General features: G+C 40.3%; 13 protein-coding genes across 13 annotated transcripts; 6 read left to right on the forward strand and 7 right to left on the reverse strand. All coding sequences in view use genetic code 12, as the record gives it.

The window, feature by feature from the left end:
- Positions 1-41: 41 nt before the first annotated feature.
- Positions 42-2,337, forward strand: CANMA_004422 (MutS family protein; the record flags this gene model as incomplete). Its single annotated transcript, XM_051816697.1, has 3 exons — positions 42-465; positions 559-1,829; positions 2,290-2,337. 3 exons carry the CDS (start codon positions 42-44, stop codon positions 2,335-2,337), a joined length of 1,743 nt encoding a protein of 580 aa, XP_051669995.1.
- Positions 2,338-2,473: 136 nt separating this feature from the next.
- Positions 2,474-4,741, reverse strand: HCA4 (RNA-dependent ATPase; the record flags this gene model as incomplete). The annotated part of the gene is made up of 1 exon (XM_051816699.1): positions 2,474-4,741. One exon carries the CDS (start codon positions 4,739-4,741, stop codon positions 2,474-2,476), a length of 2,268 nt encoding a protein of 755 aa, XP_051669996.1.
- Positions 4,742-4,920: 179 nt separating this feature from the next.
- Positions 4,921-5,699, reverse strand: MED20 (Med20p; the record flags this gene model as incomplete). Its single annotated transcript, XM_051816700.1, has 2 exons — positions 4,921-5,617; positions 5,689-5,699. The coding sequence occupies 2 exons, from the start codon at positions 5,697-5,699 to the stop codon at positions 4,921-4,923; spliced, it is 708 nt and encodes a 235-aa protein (XP_051669997.1).
- Positions 5,700-5,870: 171 nt separating this feature from the next.
- On the forward strand, positions 5,871-8,261 carry CANMA_004425 (Elongator subunit; the record flags this gene model as incomplete). Its single annotated transcript, XM_051816701.1, has 1 exon — positions 5,871-8,261. The coding sequence occupies one exon, from the start codon at positions 5,871-5,873 to the stop codon at positions 8,259-8,261; it is 2,391 nt and encodes a 796-aa protein (XP_051669998.1).
- Positions 8,262-8,410: 149 nt separating this feature from the next.
- CANMA_004426 (uncharacterized protein) lies at positions 8,411-10,033 on the forward strand (the record flags this gene model as incomplete). Its single annotated transcript, XM_051816702.1, has 1 exon — positions 8,411-10,033. The coding sequence occupies one exon, from the start codon at positions 8,411-8,413 to the stop codon at positions 10,031-10,033; it is 1,623 nt and encodes a 540-aa protein (XP_051669999.1).
- Positions 10,034-10,542: 509 nt separating this feature from the next.
- Positions 10,543-11,751, forward strand: AAT22 (Aat22p; the record flags this gene model as incomplete). The annotated part of the gene is made up of 1 exon (XM_051816703.1): positions 10,543-11,751. One exon carries the CDS (start codon positions 10,543-10,545, stop codon positions 11,749-11,751), a length of 1,209 nt encoding a protein of 402 aa, XP_051670000.1.
- A 300-nt stretch (positions 11,752-12,051) lies between these two features.
- On the reverse strand, positions 12,052-14,250 carry CAS5 (Cas5p; the record flags this gene model as incomplete). The annotated part of the gene is made up of 1 exon (XM_051816704.1): positions 12,052-14,250. One exon carries the CDS (start codon positions 14,248-14,250, stop codon positions 12,052-12,054), a length of 2,199 nt encoding a protein of 732 aa, XP_051670001.1.
- A 4,417-nt stretch (positions 14,251-18,667) lies between these two features.
- Positions 18,668-19,384, reverse strand: CANMA_004429 (uncharacterized protein; the record flags this gene model as incomplete). The annotated part of the gene is made up of 1 exon (XM_051816705.1): positions 18,668-19,384. One exon carries the CDS (start codon positions 19,382-19,384, stop codon positions 18,668-18,670), a length of 717 nt encoding a protein of 238 aa, XP_051670002.1.
- An 825-nt stretch (positions 19,385-20,209) lies between these two features.
- On the forward strand, positions 20,210-20,878 carry CLC1 (Clc1p; the record flags this gene model as incomplete). Its single annotated transcript, XM_051816706.1, has 1 exon — positions 20,210-20,878. One exon carries the CDS (start codon positions 20,210-20,212, stop codon positions 20,876-20,878), a length of 669 nt encoding a protein of 222 aa, XP_051670003.1.
- A 104-nt stretch (positions 20,879-20,982) lies between these two features.
- On the reverse strand, positions 20,983-22,512 carry CANMA_004431 (uncharacterized protein; the record flags this gene model as incomplete). Its single annotated transcript, XM_051816707.1, has 1 exon — positions 20,983-22,512. One exon carries the CDS (start codon positions 22,510-22,512, stop codon positions 20,983-20,985), a length of 1,530 nt encoding a protein of 509 aa, XP_051670004.1.
- Positions 22,513-22,911: 399 nt separating this feature from the next.
- Positions 22,912-24,192, forward strand: CANMA_004432 (uncharacterized protein; the record flags this gene model as incomplete). Its single annotated transcript, XM_051816708.1, has 1 exon — positions 22,912-24,192. The coding sequence occupies one exon, from the start codon at positions 22,912-22,914 to the stop codon at positions 24,190-24,192; it is 1,281 nt and encodes a 426-aa protein (XP_051670005.1).
- A 38-nt stretch (positions 24,193-24,230) lies between these two features.
- CANMA_004433 (F-actin-capping protein subunit beta) lies at positions 24,231-25,109 on the reverse strand (the record flags this gene model as incomplete). Its single annotated transcript, XM_051816710.1, has 1 exon — positions 24,231-25,109. One exon carries the CDS (start codon positions 25,107-25,109, stop codon positions 24,231-24,233), a length of 879 nt encoding a protein of 292 aa, XP_051670006.1.
- A 334-nt stretch (positions 25,110-25,443) lies between these two features.
- PHO89 (Pho89p) lies at positions 25,444-27,210 on the reverse strand (the record flags this gene model as incomplete). The annotated part of the gene is made up of 1 exon (XM_051816711.1): positions 25,444-27,210. The coding sequence occupies one exon, from the start codon at positions 27,208-27,210 to the stop codon at positions 25,444-25,446; it is 1,767 nt and encodes a 588-aa protein (XP_051670007.1).
- Positions 27,211-27,717: the final 507 nt, after the last annotated feature.

The raw sequence follows: 27,717 nt of genomic DNA on the forward strand, positions 1-27,717 counted from the left end.
GGCAACACAATTATGAAAGAACACCACTTACTAAGACAACAATGGATGAAGACGTGGATTCAATTACAGAGAACACTTCATTTAAAGTTGATCAGAAGAAAATATTATCGCTAGACTATCATCGATCGATTTTGGGTGTGACATGTTTGGATGTTGAGAATCGAAAGTTATACGTATATGAAGATATTGAGGTATCCTACCCAAATACTTACATTGAGGCAATAATCGATGATTTGGAACCCGATGTCGTGTTTGCATCTTCCCGATGCACAGAAACCATGATCACCTTTTTGAGGGCATTGGAAGCAGAACGGAATTTAGCACTTTTTGTCAAGATTGTGTCAGATTATACAAAATTTGACCACCAGATTTTAGCACAATCATTTGATAAATATATTGGTACCGTAAGCTCCAAGCTTTTTATAGATGCGGCATTGAAATCTCCATACTTCAAACTCAGCGTAAGTATAAAGCCGTGACACCTGTTGTGATTGTGTACTAACAGCTTAAAGATGGGCACTTTAAACGCGATATACCACGGGATCGCCGAATATGTAGAGTATCTAGGTTTGGCTGAGATGGTTGATACAATTGATGCTTGCAGTTTTAAAAATCTCATGTTTATGGATGTTGATCTGTTGTTTGCACTTCAAGTTGTACCCGACCCCCAAGTAAAACCAAGCATTTCAAAGGATTCAAAAACTAGCTTGCTTGATTTTGTAAACCACACTGCTACAAGAGAGGGGTACTTGCTTTTACGTGACTGGGTGAGGAAACCCTTGGCCAACTTACAGTTGATCAAAGACCGTCAAGCTGCCGTCAGGGCTTTGTCCTTCGAATCTTTCAAAGAAAGTAGGAAGCAAGTTTTCAGATTTCTAAGTCAGTTAAAAAGCCTGTTTCGCAAAATAAAGAGATTGAGGGCAAATGAGTTGCTTTGGAATAGTTGGAAATCGTTGCTTGTCTTTTTGTCAAATTCGGTTCAAATTGTTAAACTTTTAAAGTTGCACTTTACAACAATAAATGCTGAACCTGCTCCACTTTTCAAATTTGCAATATTGCTAAAAGATGATGTTTTTGAGTTTCAGAAACTTTCTGACACCATTCTCCTGATTATTGAAATACAGTCGTCTGCAGAAGAGGGAAAGGTTCGGGTCTTGAGTGGGGTGGATGAAGAAATTGATAGACTAAGGATTATTTATAACGATTTAGAGTCTATCTTGCAAGATTGCACTCAAACATTAAAGTTCACATACAACCAGAGCTTTAACACAGTGTATATTCCACAGTTGGGGTTTCTAGTTTCTACTGAAATAGCAGACCTCTCACATGAAGCAAACTTTCCAAATGAATGGGAGAAGGTATTTATTACACCGACCAATGCTTACTACAAGTGCAATGAAGTCCAAGATTTAGATGCAAACTATGGTGATGTTCACACTCTCATCAATGACAGAGAAATTGAAATCATACAAGGATTACAAGAGGAGGTGTTGAATTACGAGCAAAAGATACTTGACATTATAGATGGTTTAGTAGAGTTGGATTGCTTGTGCTCATTAGCTGAAGTTTCAGTCTTACCAGGATACAATTTCCCTACACTCACTGATGGATTGGATTTGCAAATTAATAGTGGGAGACACGTCTTGCTAGAATCCTGTCTGAATATGGTTGTTCCGAATGATGTGCATTATGAAGGCAGTGAAAGGGTGATAATCATCACAGGAGCCAATTTCTCTGGCAAATCTATTTTTCTCAAGCAGACGGCATTGATCGTTGTGCTTGCCCAGATTGGATGTGCAGTTCCTGTCGAATCTGCTGTCATCGGCGTGGTTGACAAATTACTAACGAGGATTCTGTCGAGGGAATCTTTGGAAAAGCATCAGAGCACATTTGCTATAGATATAAACCAACTATCAAAATGTATTGCCCTCAAGACGGAGAAGTCGTTGGTGATTGTTGATGAATTCGGCAAAGGTAGCGATGCAATTGACTCTCCAGCCCTATTAGGAGGCGCTTTAACTCATTTTTCATTACAGGCAGATTGCCCACGGTGCATATTTTCAACCCATTTTTTGGAGCTTTTTCGGGGTAATTTGATTGTTGATAGGGTGCCCTCGGAAAGGGTAAAGTACTTGTCTACGCAAGTGATTATTCAAAAGAGTGACGAAACAAATAATACCGAGATTACGTACCTATACAAGATTATCTCTGGGATCTGTGACAACAGTTATGGTATCTATTGTGCGAAAGTTTGTGGAATTCCAATGAACATCATTGCTCGAGCAGAAGATATTGGCCGGAAACTCGATGCCGGAAAAGATTTGGTCAACGAGATGACGCTTCTAACAGCACACGAGGAGCAAAATTATTCTGTTGCCAGAGATGTAGTTATGAAGTTTTTGGCGTTGGAATTTAGTGAGTTAGGCCAAGACCAAACTACCTCTGATGTTTCAGAATTTGATGCTATATTTATCTAATTACTTATCAATTTAGCTGCTAAAGATTCAAGATCCTCCAAAGTCTCTGGCTCATCGATTTCAATAAAGTCATCTCTTTTCTGTTTCTTAACCTCGGGTTCATCTTTAAACCAAGTGTTATCTCTACTAAGCGCTTTCTTATCAAACACCATATCCTGTTCCAAGTCGGGAACGCCCTCCTCTTCACTTTCAGAATAATGGTCATCGTCCTCCCTCAACTTTCTCTCGATCTCCTTTCTCTTTCTCTTCTTTTCTTGACGTTTTTGTCTCTCAACCTCCTTATCTGCAGCATCAGTGACCTTCATCAATTCTTGCTCCTTTGATAAGAAATTGTCTTTCTGCGTCTTAGCATCACCTGCCTTGATGAAATCTTCTTCGCCTTCCAATTCGTAAATTGGATGTGCTATACCTTCATCATCAAACTTCAACTTTGTTGGGTTACCTTTACCTTCGAGTGACGCCTTCTTTGAAAGTGCTTTCTTTGCCTGTCGTTTGGATACCGGCAACAGCAAATCGGGCAAATCGTCATCCTTCAAGTCATGGTCTTGTCGCTTAACTGTCATAAAGTCATCTTCCTCTTCCTCCTCCTTGCCATTGACTTTACTGTTGGTCAAGTTCAAATAATGATCAGACAAAATGGTTTGATTCTTTCTTTCAAACATTCGGTCATATTTAGTTTTGATTTTGGAAGGCTTATCCTCAACCTCACCGTCAGCATCACTTTTCGACAAAGCGAGCAATTTTCTCGACTCGTTCTTTTTCTCCTTGCTTGCTGAACCACCTTTGATTTTAATTTTCGGGGCTCCTGGAAGTCCTAAGGAGGCCGCGTAGGCTTCAGCAGGCAAGTCTTCTACCTTAAACACGTCCTTGTCCTTTTGAATATATACAGATTTAAAATACGCAATAAATGCTCTCTGTCCTAAATTCTTCATCACTGGATCTTTGAAACATAAAGATTGCAACTGTGGCATAATCGATTTCTTGCTCTTTTGTTTGATATTCATCAATTTTGGTTCAATAGTGTGGGCCTTGAGTTTTTGCAAAAAGCCTTCTTCTTCACTCGGTGTTAGCATGAGTAAAGATTTCCCTTGTCTTCCAAATCTTGCTGATCTCCCCACACGGTGCACATAAGTTGCTACATCCTCAGGACAATCGACTTGGATTACCCAGTCTATAGCTGGGAAATCCAAGCCCCTTGCTACAATATCAGTTGCAAAAAGACAAACATGCTGGGCTTGGGAAAATTTGGTTGTTGTTTCCAATCGCGAAGTTTGTTTATTGCGCCCGTAAAGTTTCAAAAGCGATATACCTGGTTGAAGTGTACGGAAAGTTTCATAAGTGTACTGCACTTGCTTTGATGACGAAAAGAACACCAATATTTTACTCTTTAAATGTGATTTAATAAAGGACCATAAAACATCCAACTTTTCCTCTAACGGCACTCTGACATAGAATTGGTCCAATGACTCGGGGATGGCAGATACATCTTGATCAGAGGAGGTACCTATTCTCTTTGGATTGGTCAATGACAACCTGGCCAAATCTTGCACACTATCGGTGGTGGTGGCTGAGAATAATAATGTTTGTCTTGTTGGGGGTAAATGTCTTATGATGTTATCAATCTGTTTTTTAAATCCCATATCAAGACATCTGTCAGCCTCGTCTAAAACTAAAACCTGCAAATTTGATGTCTCCATTCCCACTGCTTCGTTTAAATGTTGTGAAATACGTCCTGGAGTACCAACCAATATATTCATTCTTGATATCCTCTCCTTTTCGTACTGTACATCTTTCCCACCAGTGACCAACCCAGCAGAGAATGAATTGTATTTACCAATCTTGGTCAAGACTTCAAAAATTTGAACCGCAAGTTCTCTCGTGGGGGAGACTATCAACGCTGCCAATCCATCAAACTCGGTGATATCATTCTTGATTAAGATCTCAACCACAGGGATTAGAAATGCCAACGTCTTTCCGGATCCGGTTCTAGCAGTCCCCATCAAATCATGTCCCTTTAAAGCGATAGGGATAGTCTTTTTTTGAATATCTGTTAATGAAATGAATGCTGATTCTTTGAGACCGCGAAGAGTATTTTGAGTGATTGGTAGATCACTAAATTGTTGCATCGCATCTTCATCGACCTTGGGGTTGTAATTCTCAATTCTCTCTTTGATTTGTTTGAGCTCTTCCTCTTCTTTCTGACGTCTTTCTTTTCTTCCTTCATGCTTGTGGCCCTTGGAGCCACTCTTTAGATGGTGCTTCATACTAGTATGCTACTGAATGTCCTTTTGGTGTGGTGATTGATGAAAAGGAAAATAATTTTTTTTTATGTACAGGACCAACTCATCGCTGTAGACTACACTTTCAAGAATGATATACAAGTCAAAACAATGCATTTGCACTATTGTCACTACCTATAATCACTAAGGATCTTAAGTTTACACTAAAAGTCAAGGATTCTCGAATACTGCCAACACAAATCTCCACACTTATCACGCGACAGTTCATCCAAAACATCGGTACAAACATGACCCCCAGATATCCCATACCGTTTCAAAATGCTCAGAATAAGCTCCGAGACTGGAACGTTCTTCATGGTGAAGCTTTTTTCATTAATATCGACTTCAATAAGTAAGCCTTTGAAACTGCCGTGTAAAAACACATTGGATGTCCTGATGCACAAGTTACCATTCTCTAGCTCGTATATTTGCCCCCCATCTCCCTTTATCATCTGCTTCTGCGTCCATAAACTTTGCAACTTTTGGTTGGCGAGTACATCAAAGGTATCATTTAGCCCGGTTGTAGCCCCCAAATCTAGATGAGAGTCTGGGACACACTCAGTTTGCAACCCGAGCTCCTGTGCCTCCTCGTGTATTGTGTTGCTAAACACACCCACGGATCTGCCATTTATTAGAGTGAGCGTGCTCCCAGGTAGGTATGATGGGGACAATGTGTACATAAATTTCGACTCAGAATTTTGCAACTCTTGATGGGCAATTTCCTGAGGAATTGCGTAGGGATTGTTTTTGAATATCCGAAATGCAAAATTCCACTTCCCTTTCTTCATGGGTAAATCATTGGCAAGCTGATCTTGGAATTGGATTATAGTATCTGGAGAAGCATTCTCGACTAATATCACACTGTGACAGAGGGAAAGGGAGTTAGTACTCTTTAAAAGTAGCATTATATTTGTATGATTGATGATACATACGCTGACACCATGGTTTAACTACAATCAGTTCAACCTTGAAAGAGTCAACGAGGTTTGTTGATTATTCAACATCGGGAATAATGACACAAAATAATAAAAGAAAAAAAAAAATAACAAAATCTCATTGCAAAAAATTTGAAAAAAGGTGTTAGCAGCTTTAGAGTTTTTGGAGTAACTACAACATGTCACATCCTGTAACTCAAGAGGCCATATTTATCGGGGCTAACAGACAAAATTATGTATCAGATTTCAACCCACAACATAAAACCGTTGCGTTTGGTGCAGGTACTACTGTTGCTCTTTGGAAACCATTAGACAAAGCACATCATGGTGTCTTCTACACTTTAAAGAAGCACACCAAAGAAGTAACAGGAGTAAAATTTTTACCGCAAAGTGACTTTTTAGTCTCAGTTGGAGAAGATCATATTGTCAATGTATGGAAACAAAGTGGCGATATCTACGAGAATTGTCAATCGCTTTGTGAACACGAACATTCCGTGACGTGTATTGCAGAGATAAATGAGCGAATTTTTGTGACAGGTGGGGCCGACCACAAGATAATCATATGGTTATATGATGGTGAGGGGTTCAAAGCAGGATACAAGTTTGAGGTCAAGCCCAATTTTTACCCATTGTCATTGGCAATTCAAGAAATTGATGATGCAGGTAATTATGTACTTGCTATTGGAGGAACAACAAACAACATTTACATTTACACCTTTCAATTTTCCCAAGGCTCTGTTGCTAATTTCAACAAGGGGGCTGAATTGACTGGCCATGAGGATTGGGTGAAAGCTCTCCAATTTGTCACTAAGTCTAACCAGCAGGACTATATCCTAGCCAGTGGATCTCAGGATAGATACGTAAGACTATGGAGACTAAAATTGAATGAATTTATTGATGATACTGACGAAGACCCTACGAAATTGACATTGTTGTCCAACAAACAATATAAGTTCAACTTTGGTGGTGACAAAAGAGCAGCATTTAGTTTTGAAGCATTGATTATGGGTCACGATGACTGGATCAGCGGTATACAGTGGCACCCTCTGTGCAAATTTACATCAGAAAATGCTGACTCCAAATTGCAATTGCTAACATCGACTGCGGATACAGCATTGATGATCTGGGAGATGGATACAGAGTCGGGGATATGGGTATGCACAAGTAGGTTGGGAGAAATGTCGATCAAAGGTGCGTCAACTGCCACTGGAGCTTCTGGTGGTTTCTGGTCCTGTTTGTGGTTCATCGACGATAGCACAGACGAGGAGTACGTTCTTGCGACAGGTAAAACGGGTGCAATTAGAGCCTACAAGTCAGCTTCAAATAACACAAAATATTTCGAAGAAACTATTGGTGTTACTGGTGCTGTTGGCACTATCACTGATTTGAGATGGTCTATTGGAGGTGAGTACTTCATGGCGACGTCACTTGACCAAACCACGAGACTATACGCCCCGTGGAAGAGGGATCGAATAGCCACCTGGCATGAACTAGCTAGACCGCAAATTCATGGCTATGATATGATATGTTGCGATAACATAACCAAAACCAAGTTTGTTTCTGGGGGAGATGAAAAGATTTTGCGTGTGTTTGAGCTCACAGAGTCAATTAGCCAATACTTGAAGGCACTCGGAGGAATTGAAATTAATGACGACAATGAAAAGCTTCCTGAATTTGCTACATTGCCAGTCTTGGGTCTTTCAAACAAGGCTGACGCACAAGTACAGGAGGAAACAAAGAATGATGACGTTGATGATGTTGAAGGGGAGGAGCTTGAGCAGAAGGATGACAAGCAAATAACTGTGCCACCTACAGAGTCCTACTTGCAAAGAAACAGTCTTGCTACTGAAATTGAGAAACTATATGGTCATGGTTATGAGGTGACATGTTGTTCAACTTCTCCTAATGGAAATCTCATTGCTACGTCATGTAAATCGAACAATGCTAAACATGCCGTGATACGAGTGTTTATCGTGGGTAATGACTATCAACAATCGAAGCAAGTTCTTGCAGGTCATAATTTAACCATTTCAAGTCTTAAGTTTTCCCCCGATGGTAGGTACTTGTTAGCTGTTTCCAGGGATAGACAATTCAGTTTGTGGCAGCTTGTTGATGAGGCAAATGCTGAGTTTAAACTAGTTGAGCTTAACACTAAGCCACATTCAAGGATTATCTGGGACTGTTCTTGGTTACCTAATGCACATTCATTTGTCACGGTATCCCGGGATAAACAAATGAAGTTATGGAAAATAATGGAGGGTAATGTGACACTTTTAAATAGCTTGAAAATGAGTGAACCAATTACATCAGTGTCTATATTCAAGGGCAGCTTATCAGCCAAGTTGAATGTGATTGCTTTGGGTCTTGAAAGTGGTCAAGTTGCCATTTATTCTACAGAAAGTGGTGAATTTAAACAGATTGTGTCGTTTGATGACTCAATAACACCGGCTGACAGAATAGAAAAGTTGAGTTTCAGTAGTAAAATAACAGACCAAAGGTTGCTCTTGGGTGTTGGTAGCAGAGACACTTCAGTGAGAGTATATTCTATAGAAGAAACTTTATTTAGATAATGTATATATGCTGTCGCTCTTTGGTAAATCAAACAACACCTACGTTCCGCCAATCTTTAGAAAACTGTTGGTTCACGTGACTAGATTTTATTTTAAAACAATTTGAAAAATTTATAGCATACGGTGCATGAGCCTAAACATCACTGAGCATGGAAGAGACTATAATTGACGAATACCAAATAAAGGAAGTGAAACAAGGCAAGATCACCGTCGCTTCACTTGAAAGATTAAAGATCCAATTGAGGACTGAATCGAATAGAGAGTCAAAGCTCATCACTTCAAACCTACCTTCCATTGTTCAAAGTTTCAACCAGGTCCTTGAAGAAGACGAAGCAGATGATCCAGACGAGCCAGATAAAAGGAGATTATCACCAGGTGTATATCAAGTCCTTGTCAATCTTGTTGCCCAGAGTGATGAAAATCGGGATTTTTTCACTACTGATTCAAATGAAGTCCACCTGTTTTGGAAATTAACACGATCATTACTTGATACAGGAGATGATACATTGCATTGGTTGATACTCATATTTCTCGGCCAATTCATCGTTGAATCACTGAAAGTTGGTGAATACATGTCATTTTTGCATCATGAAGGAATTCATAAACTGGTTTACTCCCTTGTCGACGACGACAAGAATGGTGCATTTGACGTTGCATATGAACTTGTCAAAGCTCATGCCGACAATTTGAATGATGATGACATTACACTAATAAGCACTATTAAAAGCAAGTTTGAGAACTACTTTCATCAAGAAGAGGATACTGAAATTGTTGAAAAAGTGGTTGAAATCGTAGCTTATTCAGGGCCTGATAAAGATGTGTTTGATAAAATACTCAGCCGTCTTTCTCAAGTAGAAGATACTGCTCTAGCAAGGAAAATGTTAGTTGCAGCAAGTTTAGTTTTCACCAACAAGCCAGCCGATATACCGTTTGATCACTTGAGCTCGCCCAATCCTTATGTATTTGCGGTATGTTGCATTGCCGTAGGTAACAGTATCGATAGTGATACTACAAGGGACCTGGCGTATGCTCTTGTTGATGCCGAATTTGGTATTGAAAGATTACTTGAAACATTCTTCAAAAGATTCAAGATTTCGGATGTAATTCAGATTCAAGCTATCCATATGTTGAGCAATTTGATGGATGAAAAGATTTCTAATGAGATAATATTACAATACATGGACGAACTCATAGCCCTTGACCAAATTGTGATCGATAATTCGCAATATTATCAAGAGATATCCGCGTTGTATTTCAAGTTTGTGAAAAAGTTGCTCGTTTCAACCACAGAACGTGTTCCAATTGCATTTATTAAACAAACAAATGGGTTTGATAGTACCATACCCGATTTCATTGGTGCGAAATATATTCTTTTGCAAAAGCTCAATTTTGATACGGAAGCAGCAAACGATGAGACATTGCAACTCATAAAATCAACTGTGGCGCAGGTCAATCAACTGGATATACTAGAGCAGATCAAAACTACATCTATTATCAACCAACATCTAACCTCGCAAAGGATATCACTAGAGCCAGAAAGTGTAGCTCAAGTTTATCTCCAACCACTTCAGGAAATATTGAAGCAACTACACAATAGTCAAGTTTCAGTAACACAAGATGCAAACTCGTGGCAAGCAAAAGCATTCAAGAATAATTTGAAATACATGGCAGCCACAACCACCAAGGTGCTTGAATCAAACTCAAGCGGAGTGTCACCAAGCGACTTTGACGAAATTGAGCGAATCTGTACCCAAATTCTCACTGCGGAGTAAAAGGCATTTCACTAGTCAAACAGCATTAGCGTAACTTCTTTTTGTTTCTCTTGGAAGGAGTCAAAAAAAGTTTTAATACACGTGTCAGCTTTTAAGGAATGGTCGAAGTGGTTATAGAATTAGAAATAGTTCCACTAAAGGTATGGTAAAGCGAAGAAAGAAAAAAAAAATAAAAAAAATGAAAAGAGAACTTATGCCACACACACGTTATGTTTTAACTCTCCATTTTTTTGTGTGTATCTACGGCAATCGAAGGGTAAAAAATAAGATAAAAAAAATTCTTTCAATTAGAGATTTGTTTTGTGTAATACTATGACGAGCCGCACACACTTCTCCATTTGGTTGACTCGGACCAAGAAAGAGAGAAAATCTTTTTAGTGTCCTTATATCCTCTTCTGTTTGTATATAAAGGAGACAAACTCAGCCAAGAATGAAATGATATGATATTTTCAACATATTCTGTTGCACCTGAAACGTGAATAAATCACTCGTATTACTACTACTAAGCAATGACTGTGCAAACTGTATTCTCAAATTTGGTAAGGGAAGACCCTGACCCAATCATCAAAACAATGCAACAATTTCAAAAGGACACCAACCCCCAAAAGATTGACGTTTCAATCGGTGTTTACAAAGATGAATCGGGTGCATGCTACGAGTTCCCCAGTATCACCAAGGCCAAGCAAATTTTACATGACAATGATCCAGGACACAACTACACCAATATGGCCGGCATTCCGGATTTTGTGATTGGTGCTCAAAGACTTGTATTTGGTGATGAAATTGCGGCACAAGGTAAATTGGCTTCTATCCAAGCCATCTCGGGGACAGGGTCATTACATATGGCCATGTTATTATACCGCGAGTCGGGCTACACTAATTACTACATAGGGACACCAACCTGGCAAAACTACCAGCCCATGATTGAACATATTGGCGGCAAAGTGACAACATATAGACATTATAATGAAGCAACCAAATCGATTGATTTTGACGCTGTTTTAAATGCATTAAATTCAGCTCCAACCAAAACAATTTTTCTTTTCCAAACATGCTGTCATAATCCAACCGGAGCTGATTTCAGCCATGAACAATGGCAGCAAATTGGTGCAATATTGCAAAAACGTCAATTATTACCACTATTGGATACTGCATACCAGGGGTTCAGTTCGGGGAGTCCTGACCAAGACGCGTGGCCTGTCCGGTACTTGTACAACTTAAACTTGGAATTTATTGTTTGTCAATCATTTTCGAAGAACTTAGGCTTGTATTCCGAACGGTGTGGGGCCGTACACGTTGTTGTTCAGGATAAGGAGTATGTTCCTAATGTTCAAAGCAACTTGGTGGCTCTATTCCGTCATGAATGCTCATTTGCTCCAGCATTTGGCGCTAGATTAGCTAGCATCATTTTCCACAATGACAAGTTGAGGAACCAATGGTTGCAGGAGTTGAATTCCTCAACTATGAGATTGAAACACTTGCGGCAACGGGTCTTGGATATATTAACTCAATTGCAAACACCCGGTGATTGGCAAAATGTAGTTGAACAAAATGGCTTGTTTTGGTACTCGGGTTTAACCAAGCAACAGAATGATCAATTGATTGCCAAGCATAATGTGTATTCAACTTCTATGGGTAGGGTCAATGTAGCTGGGTTGAATGATGGAAATATCGACCATTTCTGTGCCGCAATTGACAAAGTAGTTAGAGATACATGAGAGTTACATCTTGAAGAGTTTTGAAAATACACTTATGTTGTCCTTTTGTTTAACCATAAATAAAGTTTTGCAAGTAGTCTTTTTAAACTAATCTTCCCCCCTCCTGTTCCTATAAATTGAAAAAAAAAAGGAAAATGCAATTAAAATTGAAAAAAATAAGTACGAAATATGTCATTTCAAATTCCAAATAAAAAAATGTTGAAGAAATTTAACCGTTATCGACATGGAAACATCCTATTCTCGCCACTCTCTACTAGTACTCTCTGCCCTCATTCCTGCTTTCCCTTTTTTCTTTCTACCTCACACATTCAACTTACCATGAATCTTCTTCAAATGGGCCTTCAAGTTATCTTTTCTATTAAAACATTTACCACAATTTGGTTCTTCACATTGGAATGGCTTCTCCGATGAATGCGATTTGAGGTGTCGCTTGACATGTTCTGGTCGTTGGAATCTCAGGTTACAAATGGGACATTTGTGTTTTTTCCTCGGGTCAACTTTATCATTCTTCTCTGACCGGTTATTACGAACTTTTGGTCGAGTAATATTGAGGTCTTCGGGGATGGCAATGGTTACAGTGCCATCTTCCTCGACGATACTTTCAAAAGAACTGTTGTTGGAATCTTTTGATGCATCTTCCTGAGCAGCTTCAGTTTTGGCTTTTGTTCGGCTAGATCTCCTTGTTGGCTGCTTAGACGTGGCAGCGGCAGATGCCTTCTTTTTAGAATCGTCGACGGGGAAAGTAGCCATGGGTGGTAACAATGTAGGTGTGGATGATGAAGACACTTGACCACTAGCTAGAGTGTTCTGGTCCTCTTGGGGTGGTTGCTGTTGTTGAGATAAATTTGCATTCAAATTAATCGATGCTGATGGATAGCCTCCATTTGAATGCATCTTTTTATGTTGGTTGAAGGGTGATACCGATTGATTTAAATTGTGGGTAATTTTCTTATCCAACAGAGGGTATGATCCATGGTTATTGTCAAATTCAGTCAGTAACAAATCAATTTTAGGCGCTTGCTCATCGTCATCATCATCTTGTTCTTTTTCATATTGCGACTGCACAAGCCTAGAATTTGACAGTGGCATCATGGCATTAGGCAACAACAAGGTCGAGCTTGAGCTACTCTTTACTTGTGGACGCTTGCTCATTTGGTTCAAAAGCTCGTGGTCCTTTTTATTCTTCTTTAGCAAGCTTGAGTACGATTTAGCCTTTTTCAATTGCTTTAAAGCGTCATTTTCTTGATCTTCCAAATGTTGGTTATCGTAAAATTCACTTCTAAAAGGGCTGAAAAAGGTCGATTGAGACGATTTTAACTTTTGAGAGCCGGGTGTTAACAATGGAGTAGCTGACAAGTTGTTTCCGCCATAATTTTCCTCATCATCCAACGAATTCAACCCCTGCGATGGGGTGTAGAACGGGTTCAATGCCGAATTATAAGACGATGCTGAATTTGTCTTTGACGCAAGAACAGCTGCTGTGGCGTCCAACGACACACGTGATCTCGATCGAGAATGGCCCTTGACCTTATTTGCCGGAGTCTTTGTTACCTTGTTGAATGCAGTAGCCGCCAAGTTCACAGGAGAAAACGTTTGTGAGCAGTTCCTTAATGGAGTAGTATAGGAGGATACTGACATGGATTTGTTTCTGCCGGGTCTTCTAGGAGTTGAAGTAAAATGCTGTTGGTGTTGAAACTGTTGTATTTGTTGTTGTTGTTGTTGTTGCTGTTGCTGCAGCTGCGGATACAACGCCTGTTGCTGATAGAATGCTTGCTGGGGTGGAATTTGTTGGTACCCATTTTGCTGCTGCAATTGGTGATGCAAAGGCGATTCAAACGAAGGTATTGAATCTAATGAATAAATAGTGTTTGATGAAATCGATTCAGGTATCGCTGAATCTCGACTTGAACAGGGCGGGTCCTGGTTCACGGACATAACCGAATTATTATGGTGATGAAAATTTTGGTTGCGATTATTAGCTATTGTTTCATCCAATGACACATTTCTCGAATGGTTGAAGCTGAGACTATCGCCGTCAATGATATTTATACCCAAGCCTGATTCGTCGGTAATGTAAAACTTGTTTTCTGGCAAGTTGGTCGAAATTGGCACCACTTCGTCGTCAAACATGGAACCATCGTCAATATACTCAGTCTTGGAATGGAAACTTAAGCCCTGTGATAGTTGCTGTTGCTGTTGCTGTTGCTGTTGCTGTTGCTGTTGCTGTGGTCTATACTGCAGACTCTTGTGAAATTGGTGCTGACTCTCTTGTTGTAGTGGAGCTATCAAATGGGGCTGCTGTAGTTCCAGCTGTTGCTCTTGTTGCTGTTGCAGCTGTTGCTGTTGCAGCAATTGCAGTTGCAGTTGTTGTAGACTTAGACTAACTAGGTGATTTTGAGGAATTTGCTGCGTTGTTTGATCATATAAGTCGAATGAAATAGTCGAATCATCAAACGGTTGTGCCAATTGGGTAGGAGAACTTAGCAAGTAATTTTCCATTATATGGATATATTTCCTGCGTATGCGTGTGGTTTGTTTAGCGAGGAGGTGATTGGGTTGCTAGTGTGATGTCTTCCTAGGCGTGGGCGTAGGAGTATGTTGTTGCTATTGATGTTGATGTTGTTGATGTTGTTGTTTGCAATTTTAAGCGTTAACAAACTGTAAAAAAAATAAATTATACTGGGCTGTGGTTCTGGATGCCTAGAGCGTAGATGAAGTCCATGAACCAAAAAAAAAATAACAGGCAAAAAGTTTTGGATTTTCTATTGAAAGAATATAATAATAAGCGAATGTGTGTGTTGGGCGGATTAAAGTGTGGATATGTAATATATAGCTTGTGATGTGTTGTATCACCAAATAATAGTTGTTTGAGTTTAGTTAGTTTGGTGGAAGTTTAGGAATGGGAAAAGATTTGATAAAATTTATGTGAAATGAATTCTTTCAGACAAAGAGAGAGAGTCTCAGAAAATAAAAAAAATAAAAAAAAATAAAAAGAATTTAAAAAAATAAAAAATAAAAAAATAAAATAAAATAAAATAAAATAAAATAAAAAACATTTATATTACCAACAGAACCACCCAAAATAAAATATAAACTTTACCTATATATATTACAAACCAACATCCTATCAGCAATCAATTCAGTTAATAGAATAATTCCAGTTTACTAGAATATACCAACGGGTACTCTCTCTCCTCCAATAGGATTTTTTTTATGTCTCTTTTAATTTTATTTTTTTTTTATTTTTGGTGTGTTCACGCGGGCTTAGAAATTTACACGCCTGATTTTCTTTTTCTTATATGATGCTCTTATGCTTTACGCTTTGCTTTTTTTCTTTGTTTTTCTTTCACTGTTTTAGATATTTAAAGTATTTACTTACTCCAGTTGTTTTGACTAGGGGAGTAATAGTTTTATGGTTGCAAAGTAACCTCGTAACTATTGAACTGAAATTACATCCAAAAGGCTTCTATTTTTACAAACTGTGTGTTTACCTCCTCAAGCACATCGTATTTGATAACTGAAGCCCCCCTGAGATACTTCAAGCAGATTAAAATTTTTGCCATTCTTTGAGGGGGCGATAGTGTTGTTAGTTGGTGTTTTAGTTTGATATTCGTTACGTCGTTAAGTTACGTGCACAAAGAATGCTAAGAATGAGATAGAAAAAAATTTTTTTCACACTACTCTTTATACACAGATACAAAATGACCATCCAGCGACGAGCAGTAATGGCCCATACCAAAACATAAGAGAAAAGGGTTAACAAGCCATGGTTGTTTCATACCGAGGAGTGTTATTAGTTGGTTAATACACACTTTGATAGTATAACTTTACTTATAATCGTATAAAAGCTATAGTTCTTTTATTTTTATATTTTATTTTTATATTTTATTTTTTTTAATTATTGGCGTCTCTCGGCTATAAACAAAAAAAAAAAATTCCAAGACGCGTCACATACGTGTTAGGTAGTGCGCCTGAGTTCAACTTGGGGAAAAAAAAAAGAGCTTTAACACCGTCATAAATCAAAATGAGGGGCACAGAGCGATGGAGGAAAACTATCAGAACATCTAAATTGTACTGCCACAACTTTTTCCATCAAATAAGAGCTGGGGAGGCTTAGGAGCTTTTTCATAGACCGTCGTTGTATTCATCTCCTCATTCGCTCGCTCTATCATGATTGTGATTTAATTCGGGCCGGTTACACACAACTAACCAAATGTCTTTTTTGCCTTTTTAACTCATGTGTCGGCAGATTTAGTTCCACACAACCGTGAATGAAAAAAGTATCGAAACACAGCAACCAAACAAATTAAAGGTATAAAAGAAAAAAAAAATAAGTAAGGTGTATGAAATCGTTTATTACTGCGTTATATGCCTCACAAAGATGGCCAGTTGCGGGAAACGGAAATGTGCTTCAAAGCATAAACCTAACTCGACGTCATTTGAAGTGTCTAGACTTTCTATCACATACTGTAACGCCTGTGCAAGCCTGTAACTGTAACAATGGTCCTTAAGTAAAATACAACAGACCTCCTCCCTTGGCACTTTGTACCCAACAAGGCCCAGTTTGACAAAGAAGAACTGAAAGCAAGAGAAGAAACAGAAATTTCTTCGTATGAGACGAGACCAGGTTTTGTGATCTTAGTGAACATTCTTTTATACAAGTCCTTTGATTTGTGTAATATTGGTAACATAAATCGAGTTAGTCCTCATGTGCATATTGCTTTGTGCATACAAATGTATGCTAACATATGTATAAGATAGTGAAAAAATAAAACAGGCATAATGATACCGATCATAGCTAATATAGCACAGCAAGCTTAGTGATGCCTCCTTCTACCCCTAATCCATATCCCTTATTGAGGATTATTTCCGAGTCGTAGAGTAATAAATCTTACCTCCGAGTTATTGACGCGATAGAGTAACGCTTTAACTCCGCATCAAATTGTGAGGTGATTGTGCAGTCAGTGATGATCTCTTGTCATCTGGTGCCCAGCTCTACAGTTTTAAAATGGAATAAAGAAATATCGATTTTCACTCTCGTATTTAGGGTTCTAGTTTGAGAGATGGGAAGTCACGCCCAAAAACAGTAAAGTAATATCAAGCATTCCCTACAAAATATTATTCTAGATCATTCCAATACGTTACAACAACGAAAACAAAAGCTACTGCTTACTTTTGGTTTTGTTTTCCTTTTTTTACTAAGCCATTACAAACAGTGTAGGATCGTCTATTGGTGCTAAATATAGAAACAAGGTGCACAATTACACAAACCAAATTAACCGCCAGATCAGAAAACCAAAAGCCTACCATTTTTTTTTTTTGTTTCATCAAAATTTTTGCTTATCCACAAGTAAAAAATTACCTCGCCTATAATGCACAAGGCTTGTAAGATTAACTCATCAAACATTTCTATTGATCTAGGTCGGCCCTCACTTTTTCTTTTTTTTTATTTTTTTTTTTTTCTTTACTTCGAAAGACTTTTTATCTCACAAAATTTAATGCATCATTAATTAAGAGTGGAGAGGACTAAAATTCTATGATTAATAATAAAGTAACTGAAGAGGTAAATATTCTGCTGATATTAGAAAAGATGGCAAGCCTCAGCTTTGAACAATCAGAAACGGTTTAAGAACACGGGCAATAAAGTGCTACTTTGTCAGCAATACTATTTTCCACCCACTTGATAGCGTCCTACCTTTTTTCTTAACGTGATAATTGATCACATTCACATTTGCTTTCAATAGCAAATGACGTAAACAAATCTGATTTCAGGGCGGATTTCTTTGTTTGTTTGTTTCTACTAGTTTAATTTTGTTGATTCGTAACACAATCATAACAAAACTCTCCATTGTTATAAAAGTCTTTAAGAAAAAAAAGAATTAATAATAATAATAATAATAATAATTTTATTGACATAATTATTTCTTCATTGATTTTGCGTCACTTGTACAACCCAACCCAAAATACCAGCGATAAAAAAGCCAGATTCTGTTTTCTTCAACCCTCGTAACATAGGAATAAGCGATACACTCTCGACGGAATAAGGCTTCCGTATAAGGATTTATTTAAAGAAATGTTAGAGCTTTTATTTCAACCCGGTGTGTCTCAAGCCTGTGAGAAACCCAACTGCTTTTACACCCTGACTTGGAAACTCTCGGTTCACATAATGCACATTTCCGATCTTGCATTGGACCTTCTTATAATGGCCCTCACGCTTAGAGAACCTATGCTATAGATACATAAACGAGATTACCATACCTCTGGAATTAGAAACTTGTTCGTGCTTGCTGTTCCAGCTTCTGGTTATCCTAAGATGTTTTGGTATAAATTATTTTGAACCCAATACCGTGATAGCCCCATCTATTACGTTTGCTATATATCCTATGCTTTAACTTCATCTTCCGGAAAGGAATACGGAATGCCTCGCAAGAATCCCCCAATTGATTTGACGTGTAAGCAAGAAGTCAAACCTGCAAGTCAGGATTGTTAGACTATATCATGACCCACTTGAAAAGCTGGAAGCCCCGACAAACAGCACGCTTGTACTCCTGAGGGTCCAGTAGCACTTCCCCACAAGACGTTGAATTCTTCAACATGAATATTGCTCTTCATAATTTCAAAGTGCCATTTGATTCTCTACTCGAATACAGACTTGACCTCGGGTATCCCTTTTGGTAAAGTCAACTCAGACGGAACCAGTTTGTCATTCCTGAAGTCAATACTCTCCTCTAAGATAAAAATATACCCCCTTTCACACTAGGTGTCGACAGTTTCCCGAAAGGACAATAACAATTCGACAACAGGTACCGCTGACTACATAGTAGTTTAAACAGAGAGATTAGTTTCAGCTACGCACAGATATCTTTTCTTCGATGACAAAAGAAAATCTCTCTAATATAAACCTTTGTTAGGCTATTTAATTGTCAACCGATTCAAGGGCAACAACCGCGTCTCTCACCGTTGCAAAGGCCGATTGCGGATTAACTCCAGTGACAATCTTGCCATCGACAACAGCAAAGGCACCCCAGGGTCCCTTTGGCTCAACATAGGTGGCTCCTTCCTTCTCCGCAATTTGCCTGATAGTTGACAAGTGGTGTTTCTTGATTGTGTCAACCAAGCCCAACTCTTCCTCCCCCTTGTCGGTGAACCCAGTAACCTTCTTGCCCTTGATCAAAGGTTGCTTAGTTTCTGGGTTTTCGACATTTTCAAAAATGGCCGGTCCGTGGCACACAGCAGCGACAACCCCGCCATTCAAATACGTCTTGAGCAATATATTTTGCAAGTTCTTGGCCTTGGGGTAATCAAACAACGTTGCATGTCCCGCACTAGCAAAGAACAAATGAAACTTTTCGTCAACTAAATCGGAGGCTTTTTTGATATTCTTCAAGGCCGTGTTGAATGACGAATCCTTGTTTTCGTAAACCTCCTTGACTTTTCCCTGCAAGGCCTCGGGGGTCAACGAGTGTGGGTCGTAGTCGTACTCACCTGTTTCGGAAGCAATGGTGATTTCGTACCCCTTCTGGGCCAACTCCAAGAATGGCTCGATTGCCTCGGATGCAAACACACCAGTGTAGTCGCCGTTGGGGTAGAATGGGCCGTGATATGAAGATACTGCAAGTAATGCTTTAACCATTGTAATTGTGTGAAAAGTGTTGTAGCTGCAACAGCGTAATTGGCACAACTGTTTCTGGGATGGGGAGCTCAGGGGCTATTTATAGCATTGCAAAACTTACCTGTAAGTTGCTTTGAGAAAACAATGCACCAGTGTCTAAATTGAACTTTGGTTGCGGTTTTTATATCATCGTGCATATGGGGACAAATCTTTGTAAGCGCATGCACTGCTCAGTAATCCCCGAATACAGCTTACCTGGGTCACTACAGTGGTCTATTATGCCAGTTGGTCCTTGCTCGTGGCCACCGTGGCTGCTCTGCTGGCATCACTGCCGGAGCAACCTGGTCTGATGCTGGTTTTGTGTAACTCAACTCGGTTCCCGTACTTTTTTTGGGTTGCACCTGTGGCTCAGGGAGAGATGGCACTACTTCACACACGAAACAACTTTCTAGGGAAAGATGAAGCATGTGATGGAAGCGAGCCATTGCGAAGAAAAGGAGGTCGTTGGTCCTTCAATGACGCTTTGTTACGATTTGAATTGGCTTTCGACGGGCCCGTTGATGATCAGCGCAAACTTTAAAACGCCTCGAATATTGTCAGCTCTCGTTCTACAACTCAACTGTACCACAAGCTTTCAGACGGCACTCTTGCATGCCATCCGGCTTGTCGGCTTCTGAATGGGATGGCTGTGTAACGGACGTGTCGCAAAAGTCATAGAGTGTGTCATTTCCAGAGATAACGCGACACAAGATTTTATTCAACGAACTTTCCAGAGGTGCGACCAGACACCATTGTTGACACTGACAAATCCGGTACATTCCCATTACACAGTCACTAGTACCAAGCATGTCAGAAAAGTTTCCTGAAATAGACGCGCCACAATCAAACGGCAATGACTTAGACCACTCCGATTTTCTTTCTCGCGAGAAGGAGTTACTAGGCGACGAATTCAAAACAGATCAAGACAAAGTGTTGGAACAAGAGAGTGACGATGATATAAACGAGTTCAAGGAACAATTTCCCGAGGTCGAAGGAAGCGAAAGCGTGCAACAAGAATTCAAGTCCACCGAGGATGTCGATGATGAAGAGGCTGATGTTGCGCTAGCTGATTACGGTGCAACTGAGACTGTTAAAGACTTGTCCCAATCGACGTCCATAAAAGAATGGAAGGAGCGCAGGGACTTGGAGATTGAAGAGAGAGAGAAGGTCAATTCACAGAAAAAGAAGGACATCTTGTCCAAAGCACAGCAAACGATTGATGACTTTTACGAAAACTACAACCTGAAAAGAGATAAGCACACTGCCGAGGTTGAAAAGGAGCAAGACGAATTTCTCAAAAAGAGAGATGAGTTTTTGAAACATGGTACTTTGTGGGATAGGGTCAATGAATTGATCGATGCCGTAGGAGGGCCCACTGTTGATGCGGAGGGCAACGACAAGACAAGATTTAGAAGCTTTTTGAAGAATTTGAAGGGCAAGGAAAAGGTACCGGGAGCAGGTGGGTATCAGGAGTAGAGGAGGGACACGATACATGTAGCTATAGACTGTTGTATATAACGGTAATAGAAGACGAGATGCGATGCATTGCAGTGTAGTGTAGTGTAGTGTAGTGTCATTGTTTATTGGGATACGAAATTGGCCACTCTAATCATACTATCCTTTGATATTCGTTCCGACTCCAATGTCCTATGCCCATTGACAAAGTCACTCAAGTTCATCATCTTGAGGAATCCAAAGCACATTAGCGCAGTTTCTAGCTTATTCCACAATGGTAGTTGGACTTTGGAGAATAGCGGATGATAGGTCTTGAGGATCCTCCATTTGGATAGTACAACAAGCTTGAACAAGTACATGTTGAGGTCATTGTAGAACTGTTTAGATAGCAATCTGGCTGCGGGTTCCTCTTCGACATCCTCTTCATAGATCGCATCAGCGCTGTTTCCTGCAGCGTGCTCTGCCTCTACCCGCTTGTTGTACCCCCAGTCGGGAACTAGCTGCAAATGGTTGAGCTTAATAGCAGCTAATCCCGCAAGGAGGCCAATTGTCTTGGTATATGTTTTGAACACCAGCTTTTGGTTGTGCATGTAGAACCGGTGCAATTGGGGGTGCTTGTTTGACCCTAGTGTGGAGAACAACAGCGCCGATACAGCAATTAGTAAGATGGATATGAGATTAGGCGCGTAGATAAAGTTGGTGATCGAGCTTGCCTTGTGAAAGACGTACGCCGTGTAATTCTGAAGTATCGACGATTCGCTATCGGGCTTCCCGTGTCCGTATTTAATCGCATAGAACCTGTCCAATATACGATCCTTGAACGAGTAGCCGGCAACTGCAGCGGCAACGACAACATTGTGGAGGAGGTAGTTTGCAACCAAGTTCTTCCAGTTGATGCGACTGTAGTTTCGGCCGAGCGAGAAGTTGATCCAGATGGGGTTGAGGATGTACCTCTTCAAGAAAGGGGACAAGTACATCATATTCAACTTGTATTTAGTCGGCGTGAGGTAGTTGCTCAATATTTGTGCGTACAACACGGGGAATATTATGCATTCTTTATTTTGATATATCTTCATCAAGGGCTGGTACAAGCCTGACGATCTATACGTGGACAATTTGAATGGCTTGGAAAAACTGTCTGACACGAGGATTTGTGACTTGGAAGGCGGGTTCAATTCCCCGTGGTACGCGCTAAGCAACGAGACGAGAGCATAGTCTTTGGGAAAAGCTTTCAGATCGACCGTGGCAAAGTATAGGAACACGCAGGTGATGCAATTGGCAAGCTTGGTAGTGGCGTTGGGTGATGGGCTGGCTTTTCTCTGGCCTGGTCCTAGCACCCCCGAGAAGCTACCCCGGTAATATGACAAGAGCTGTCGGATCGGTTTGTTCAAAGATACGAAATTGGCCCATTGTATGGGGTTCTGGAGTCGCACAATGTATAATATGATGACCCACTTTACCCAGCTGTGTAGTGACGGGTGGCCAAGTATCCTCTGATAAACTGGCTTGACTGGTTGCGAAGCGTGTGGCTCTGGTTCTTGTCTCTGTTGTGGTTTGTTGAGCTGATGCTTTGATTCGACCTGTTCCAAGTAGTTGTATATACTACTGGACATCAACTCATTGAGTGCCCTTGTAGATGGACTGGGCACTATCATGGGTGGCTAGTGAAGGAAGTGTAAAATTTGTTGTGGTCTAGAAGAGCTCCTTATCAGCTGCTTTTTATTTTAAGCGCGTTGCTGGGGTAAATTCCAGAGCGGTGGAGTTTCTGAACGTTTTGGTCGAGTGAGCGCTGAAACTTGGTGCGGTATCTGCTCTTGCTCTCGACATAGAGGCTCCACACCACGCCTCGCGTCAGGCAACGGAAGAAAAAAAATTATAAAATCTCCTGTCAAATTAATCCCCTTTAGGAAACAGATAAACACAGACAGAGACAGTTACACCGCACACAGTGCTGCATCAAAAGGGCAATTATTGTATTGATACCATTGAAGCTAGCCGCAGATTGACGATATTCCGCTCATCCACCCCCATTGACGTGATCCGTGAAGAGAAAAATGACTGTTGATACGTCTGGCTACCGCCAGGAGAAGAATGGCAGTGCCAACGGAATAGTGCCACATAGAACACCATCCCCAACGGAAAGAGCAAGTGTTCGAAGTCAGAGGGCCCGAAAACCAGACATGCCGATACAGTTCAAGGTGAGCCAGTTGTCAGCCTCGCCAAGCAGCCACAATGACTCAGAAAGATCAGTCACTCCGGATTCGAAAAGGACTCCCAAATCCAAGGGGTTGAACATGTTTGCCGTGTCACCATTAGCATCTAGGAGCACATTGCACAGTCAAGCAGGTGGAAGTGCCACACCTCAGCCACTGACCTCAGCAAAGAGGCGATCATCGGTACTATCAAACAACACGCCCATGCCCCTACTATCAGAATCCGACAATGAGGCAGAGCCTCCTGTTGTCACAGTGCCAAGTAAAAAGTCGCCACCGCCAAACTACGACATCCCACTACCGCTGAGCGAGCAGCTCCTACAAATGAGTATCGATGATCAACTAAGGATACTCGCACTTAAAGAGATGGCAATTGTGCAAATCAAGGACCAAATCCAAAGCTTGAACGCCAAATTGCGTGCAGAGGAGGGTGAGTTGCACAAGCTACGAGAAGTGGTGCAAAGATCGTTGTATCAGGAAATCAGCGGTGCAGCAAGCAACACTGCTAATAAGGTGAACAGGCAAAGGACCGACTCCAATCCAAGGGACCAGGCCATTGAGAGCATCAGGGCCAAAAGGCGATCTTCATCGGGTGCAAGCTTGGGACAAGAGCAGAGCACGACTGAAGATGGAGGTAAGCCATCGAAGTTGTGGAGTGGGTTGACCAAACCGTTTAATATGTTGCAACAATTTGACACAATGCTTCAGAATGAGTTTGAAAAGTCGTTGGTATTGGACAAGGAGAGGCAGGAGCTGCAGAATCAGCAGCAACAGAAGCAGCAGCAACAGAAGCAGCAGCTACAGCCGCAGCTACAGCCGCAGCGGTCGAGGGAGCAGACAAGACTGTCTCATCAACTGCGCAACTCGGAGGACTCGACCGCAAGTACCGGCTCAATTTCGTCCCCCTTGCGATATCAAACCGCACAAACTTTGACAGACTACAGGAACAGTGAAGCCCGAAGATCGGACGACATGATCCAAACAGTGTCGTCTTCGATATGGTCGTTTGTCAACGACGTAAAACAGAACGTCTTGTCATCATTGAATGAAGAGGAAATGGCAGTGAGTGATGGGTTTGATGTCGACGATCAGTCCATTGATTTTTCCATGTACAAGCGGTAAAAAATAGATAGATAGATAAAGTAGTAGTATTCCTATTTTTATAAACTCTGTAAACCTTTAATTATATCCTTCTGATTATCATTGATATCTTTGTCTCCACCTCCATTGATAGATCTCAAATCTTTCAACATGATGTCCTTCAACTTATCAAAATAAACCTCTTGCAACACATTTCTAATGTTGTATTCAGCCTTCTCTATTAATGTGCCGATATTAATTAAATGGCTAGTTTCTAAATTCACCCCGTTGTTGATATCGGCAGTTATAGAAGATTCCAACTGTCTGGTCAAATTTCCACTTAAGCTTAATCCGTTTTTGGATTTATGTTGCAAATCCAAGATGACAGATGTTGTCAATTTGTAGGTAGAGCTCGTATTTGTTTCTGGTATAACCTCCAACACGTGGATAGAGTCCCATTTCCCTGACTGGTCTGTTGTTTCCTTTTTAAACAAGACAACCCCAGCAAATCCATTCGATAAATCGTCCTCTTCTGCTTCGTCTTCTGCTGTATCCCAAAAGTAAACACTTGATACACCGGTACCTTCGTAGTACAAGTCTCTGTAGATGTCAAATGCATCGTTAGCTTTTATTTCCAATTGTCGCAAGGTCGAAGAAGGATATGGTGGTGGTTGTTCTTCGTCATCTTCCGGTTTAGGGAAGTACTTGTTTGACCATGGGGATCGGTAGCTATCACCATCTCGATTATAGTCACAACATAAATATGCTTTACCGGAGTCTTTGCATTGAGCTATGGAGAGGGGTACATCAACCGACGATAATAATTCCTCGACCAATTCAGTGTCGGAATCTTTGGATGCAGAAATTAAGGAGCATATGCTGGTGAGATTTTTCTCAATTGAGTGTGGATCTAATCTTCTAAGGAGCTCCAAAGAAGCATCGAATTTGTCTTCGGACATGGTTACTTGTGGCTAAAAGGGCAATTGAATTGACTTATCGAGGAGTGCTAACTTCTGTTTTCTCTCTTCCAGGTGTTGGACAAAATTGTTGATTTGAGGTGAACATGGTAGCATTTATTCACTACTCCTATATCCAGCAATGTAAGACAGAGGCAGCTCATAGAGGCAGCAACGGTAAACTACTTTGACTTTTTAAGTGCACGATAGATTATATTGTAATTAGAAATTTGATAAGTAATAAAAGGATATAGCTATAAAGACGAAGTGAAGCCTTACTTCAAGCGAATGTGTATCAACAGGTTTTTGTATAAAATCAATGTAGCCAGATTTGAATCTAACTCATGGTATAAGTTATACCTTTTGATGGGGCATACAATATGATACCATTAAGGATACCAGCAATCAAACCAGCCATTGGCAAGGTGAAAATCCAACCAAGATAACACCAAGCAACCATTCTCCAATTGACAGTCTTCCATTCCTTGTTACATAAACCAACAAAAACAGTGGCACCAACAGCAGATTGTGTAGTGGAGACAGGGATAGCCAATTGAGTAGCCATAACAGTGGTAACAGCAGCACCCAATTCAATCGAGAAACCTCTGGCAGGAGATTGTAAGATCAATTTGTTACCCAAATTGGCCATGATTCTGTAACCATAGGTCCATAAACCAATGGCCAAAGCAGCAGCTGCGTAACACAACACCCAAACTGGAACATCTGCTTTTGAAGCAGTGGTGTTAGTTGACCAAACTAAGTAAACAGTTGCCAAAGGACCAGTGGCATTGGCGATATCGTTAGCACCATGAGCAAAAGACATTGTACAAGCGGTGATGGCTTGCAATAATGAGTACATAAATTCAATCTTGTTGTCGTAGTATTTGGAAGCAGTATGCATCTTGTGTAAGTCACCGGCCAACATATCCTTAGAACCAGCTTGGTTAGAGATAATATCTTGTCTAACACCGTGGGTCAAAACCAAGAAAATACACAAGGGCCAGTTCTTTGGGGATTCTTTAGCCAATGCCCAGTATTTAGGAAAGCCTCTTGGTAACTTGTGCTTCTTTTCAGCTGGCTTGTTAGTAGCTGGGAGTTCTTGGACATTGACTGATTGAACTTTTTCAATATCTTCCTGGCTAATTTCGTCATGAGAGTCAGATTTACCATCAACAGAATCGGATTCAACTTTTCCATCGGAGTCAATCAAGTTACCGGCTTCGTCATATCTTCTTCCTCTGTAGTAATCTTCAGTCAAACTGTGTCCTTCTGGCATTGGTGGAATGTTGTCGGTAGATTTGAACCAGTAAATTGGACCTCTGAAAATATCATACCATTTCAAAGTCCAATCTTCGTGAACCAATTTTCTTCTGTAGTATGGGAAAGCAAACAACATGTAAACGGCAAAGGCAACAGCACCAGTACCAAAGATGGCACCGACAACAGTTTTTGTTCCCAAGTTTCCTAAACCCAATTTAGGAGAACCTTTCCAAACAATCAACATGGTCAAGATGGAGAATGCGGCAAACACCAAACATGGTACCAACATCATGGCATTTCTTAAAGATGTTCTTGGATTCTTGACTTCCAAGACACCAAACTTTGAAATCAAAAAGATAATGGAAGCAAAACAACCGGCGATAGCTGGAGCGATAAACCAAGAAGCAATAATTTGCGAAACACCACTCCACCCCCAATGAATGTTTTGTCCACCTTTGGCAGCAATTGCAGCCCCAATAACAGCTCCCACAATGGAATGAGTAGTGGACACTGGCATACCGATCGAAGTAGCCAAGGTTAACCAAGTCGAAGAACCAATCAAAGCAGTAGCCATAGTCAACATCAAAACAGCTGGCTCGGCGCTAAAAACATCAACATCAACAATCTTGTTTCTAATAGTATCTGAAACTCTTGAACCAACCAACACTGCACCAAGGAATTCCATCATTGCTGCTAAAATCATAGCTTGCCAGTATTTCAATGATCTTGATGAGACCGAAGTGGAGAAGGAATTGGCGACATCATTAGCACCAATATTCCAAGCATCTAAAAATGCAAAAATCATCGCAATAGCGAAGATGTAATCAAACTGATGTAATGCCATTGTTGTTGTAATTGTAGTAGCTTATAGTGATTCAGTTAAGTGGTGAAGATGCTTCTGAAGATGTAGTTCCTGGATATGGGGTAAATACATTATTTGGAAATTGCAGAATTTGGATGTCTATTTATATAAAAATTGCACACGCTCAGGAGTTAAACCTTTCCTTTCATTCATAAAAGATTGCAAAATTTCAAAAAATATAAAATAAAAAAAATAAAAAAAAAACACTAGATATAAAATAAAATAAAAAATAATTTGGGAAGCATAAACTTTTCTTAACTACGAAGGATTGTACGTTTTTGTCCTTCCAGTACTCTTCTGCCATTGTGTGGTATGTGAGATGGTATTCTTTTAGAGTTTTTGGAATATTCCGTTTGTTGCTATAGATTCAGAGTGAATCAAGCGGTGTATGGTATCCCCAGTTCGTTTTATAATTGGAACTGAGGAGCCCTTACTTCTCAATCTGATTAACGTGTAAATTCAGTTGCTAGTAATAGTAACACAAATGTT

The sequence above is a fragment of the Candida margitis genome (assembly GCF_024628925.1).
Source record: "Candida margitis strain CBS 14175 chromosome Unknown scaffold37, whole genome shotgun sequence".
NCBI classification, from domain to species: Eukaryota; Fungi; Ascomycota; class Pichiomycetes; order Serinales; family Debaryomycetaceae; genus Lodderomyces; species Lodderomyces margitis.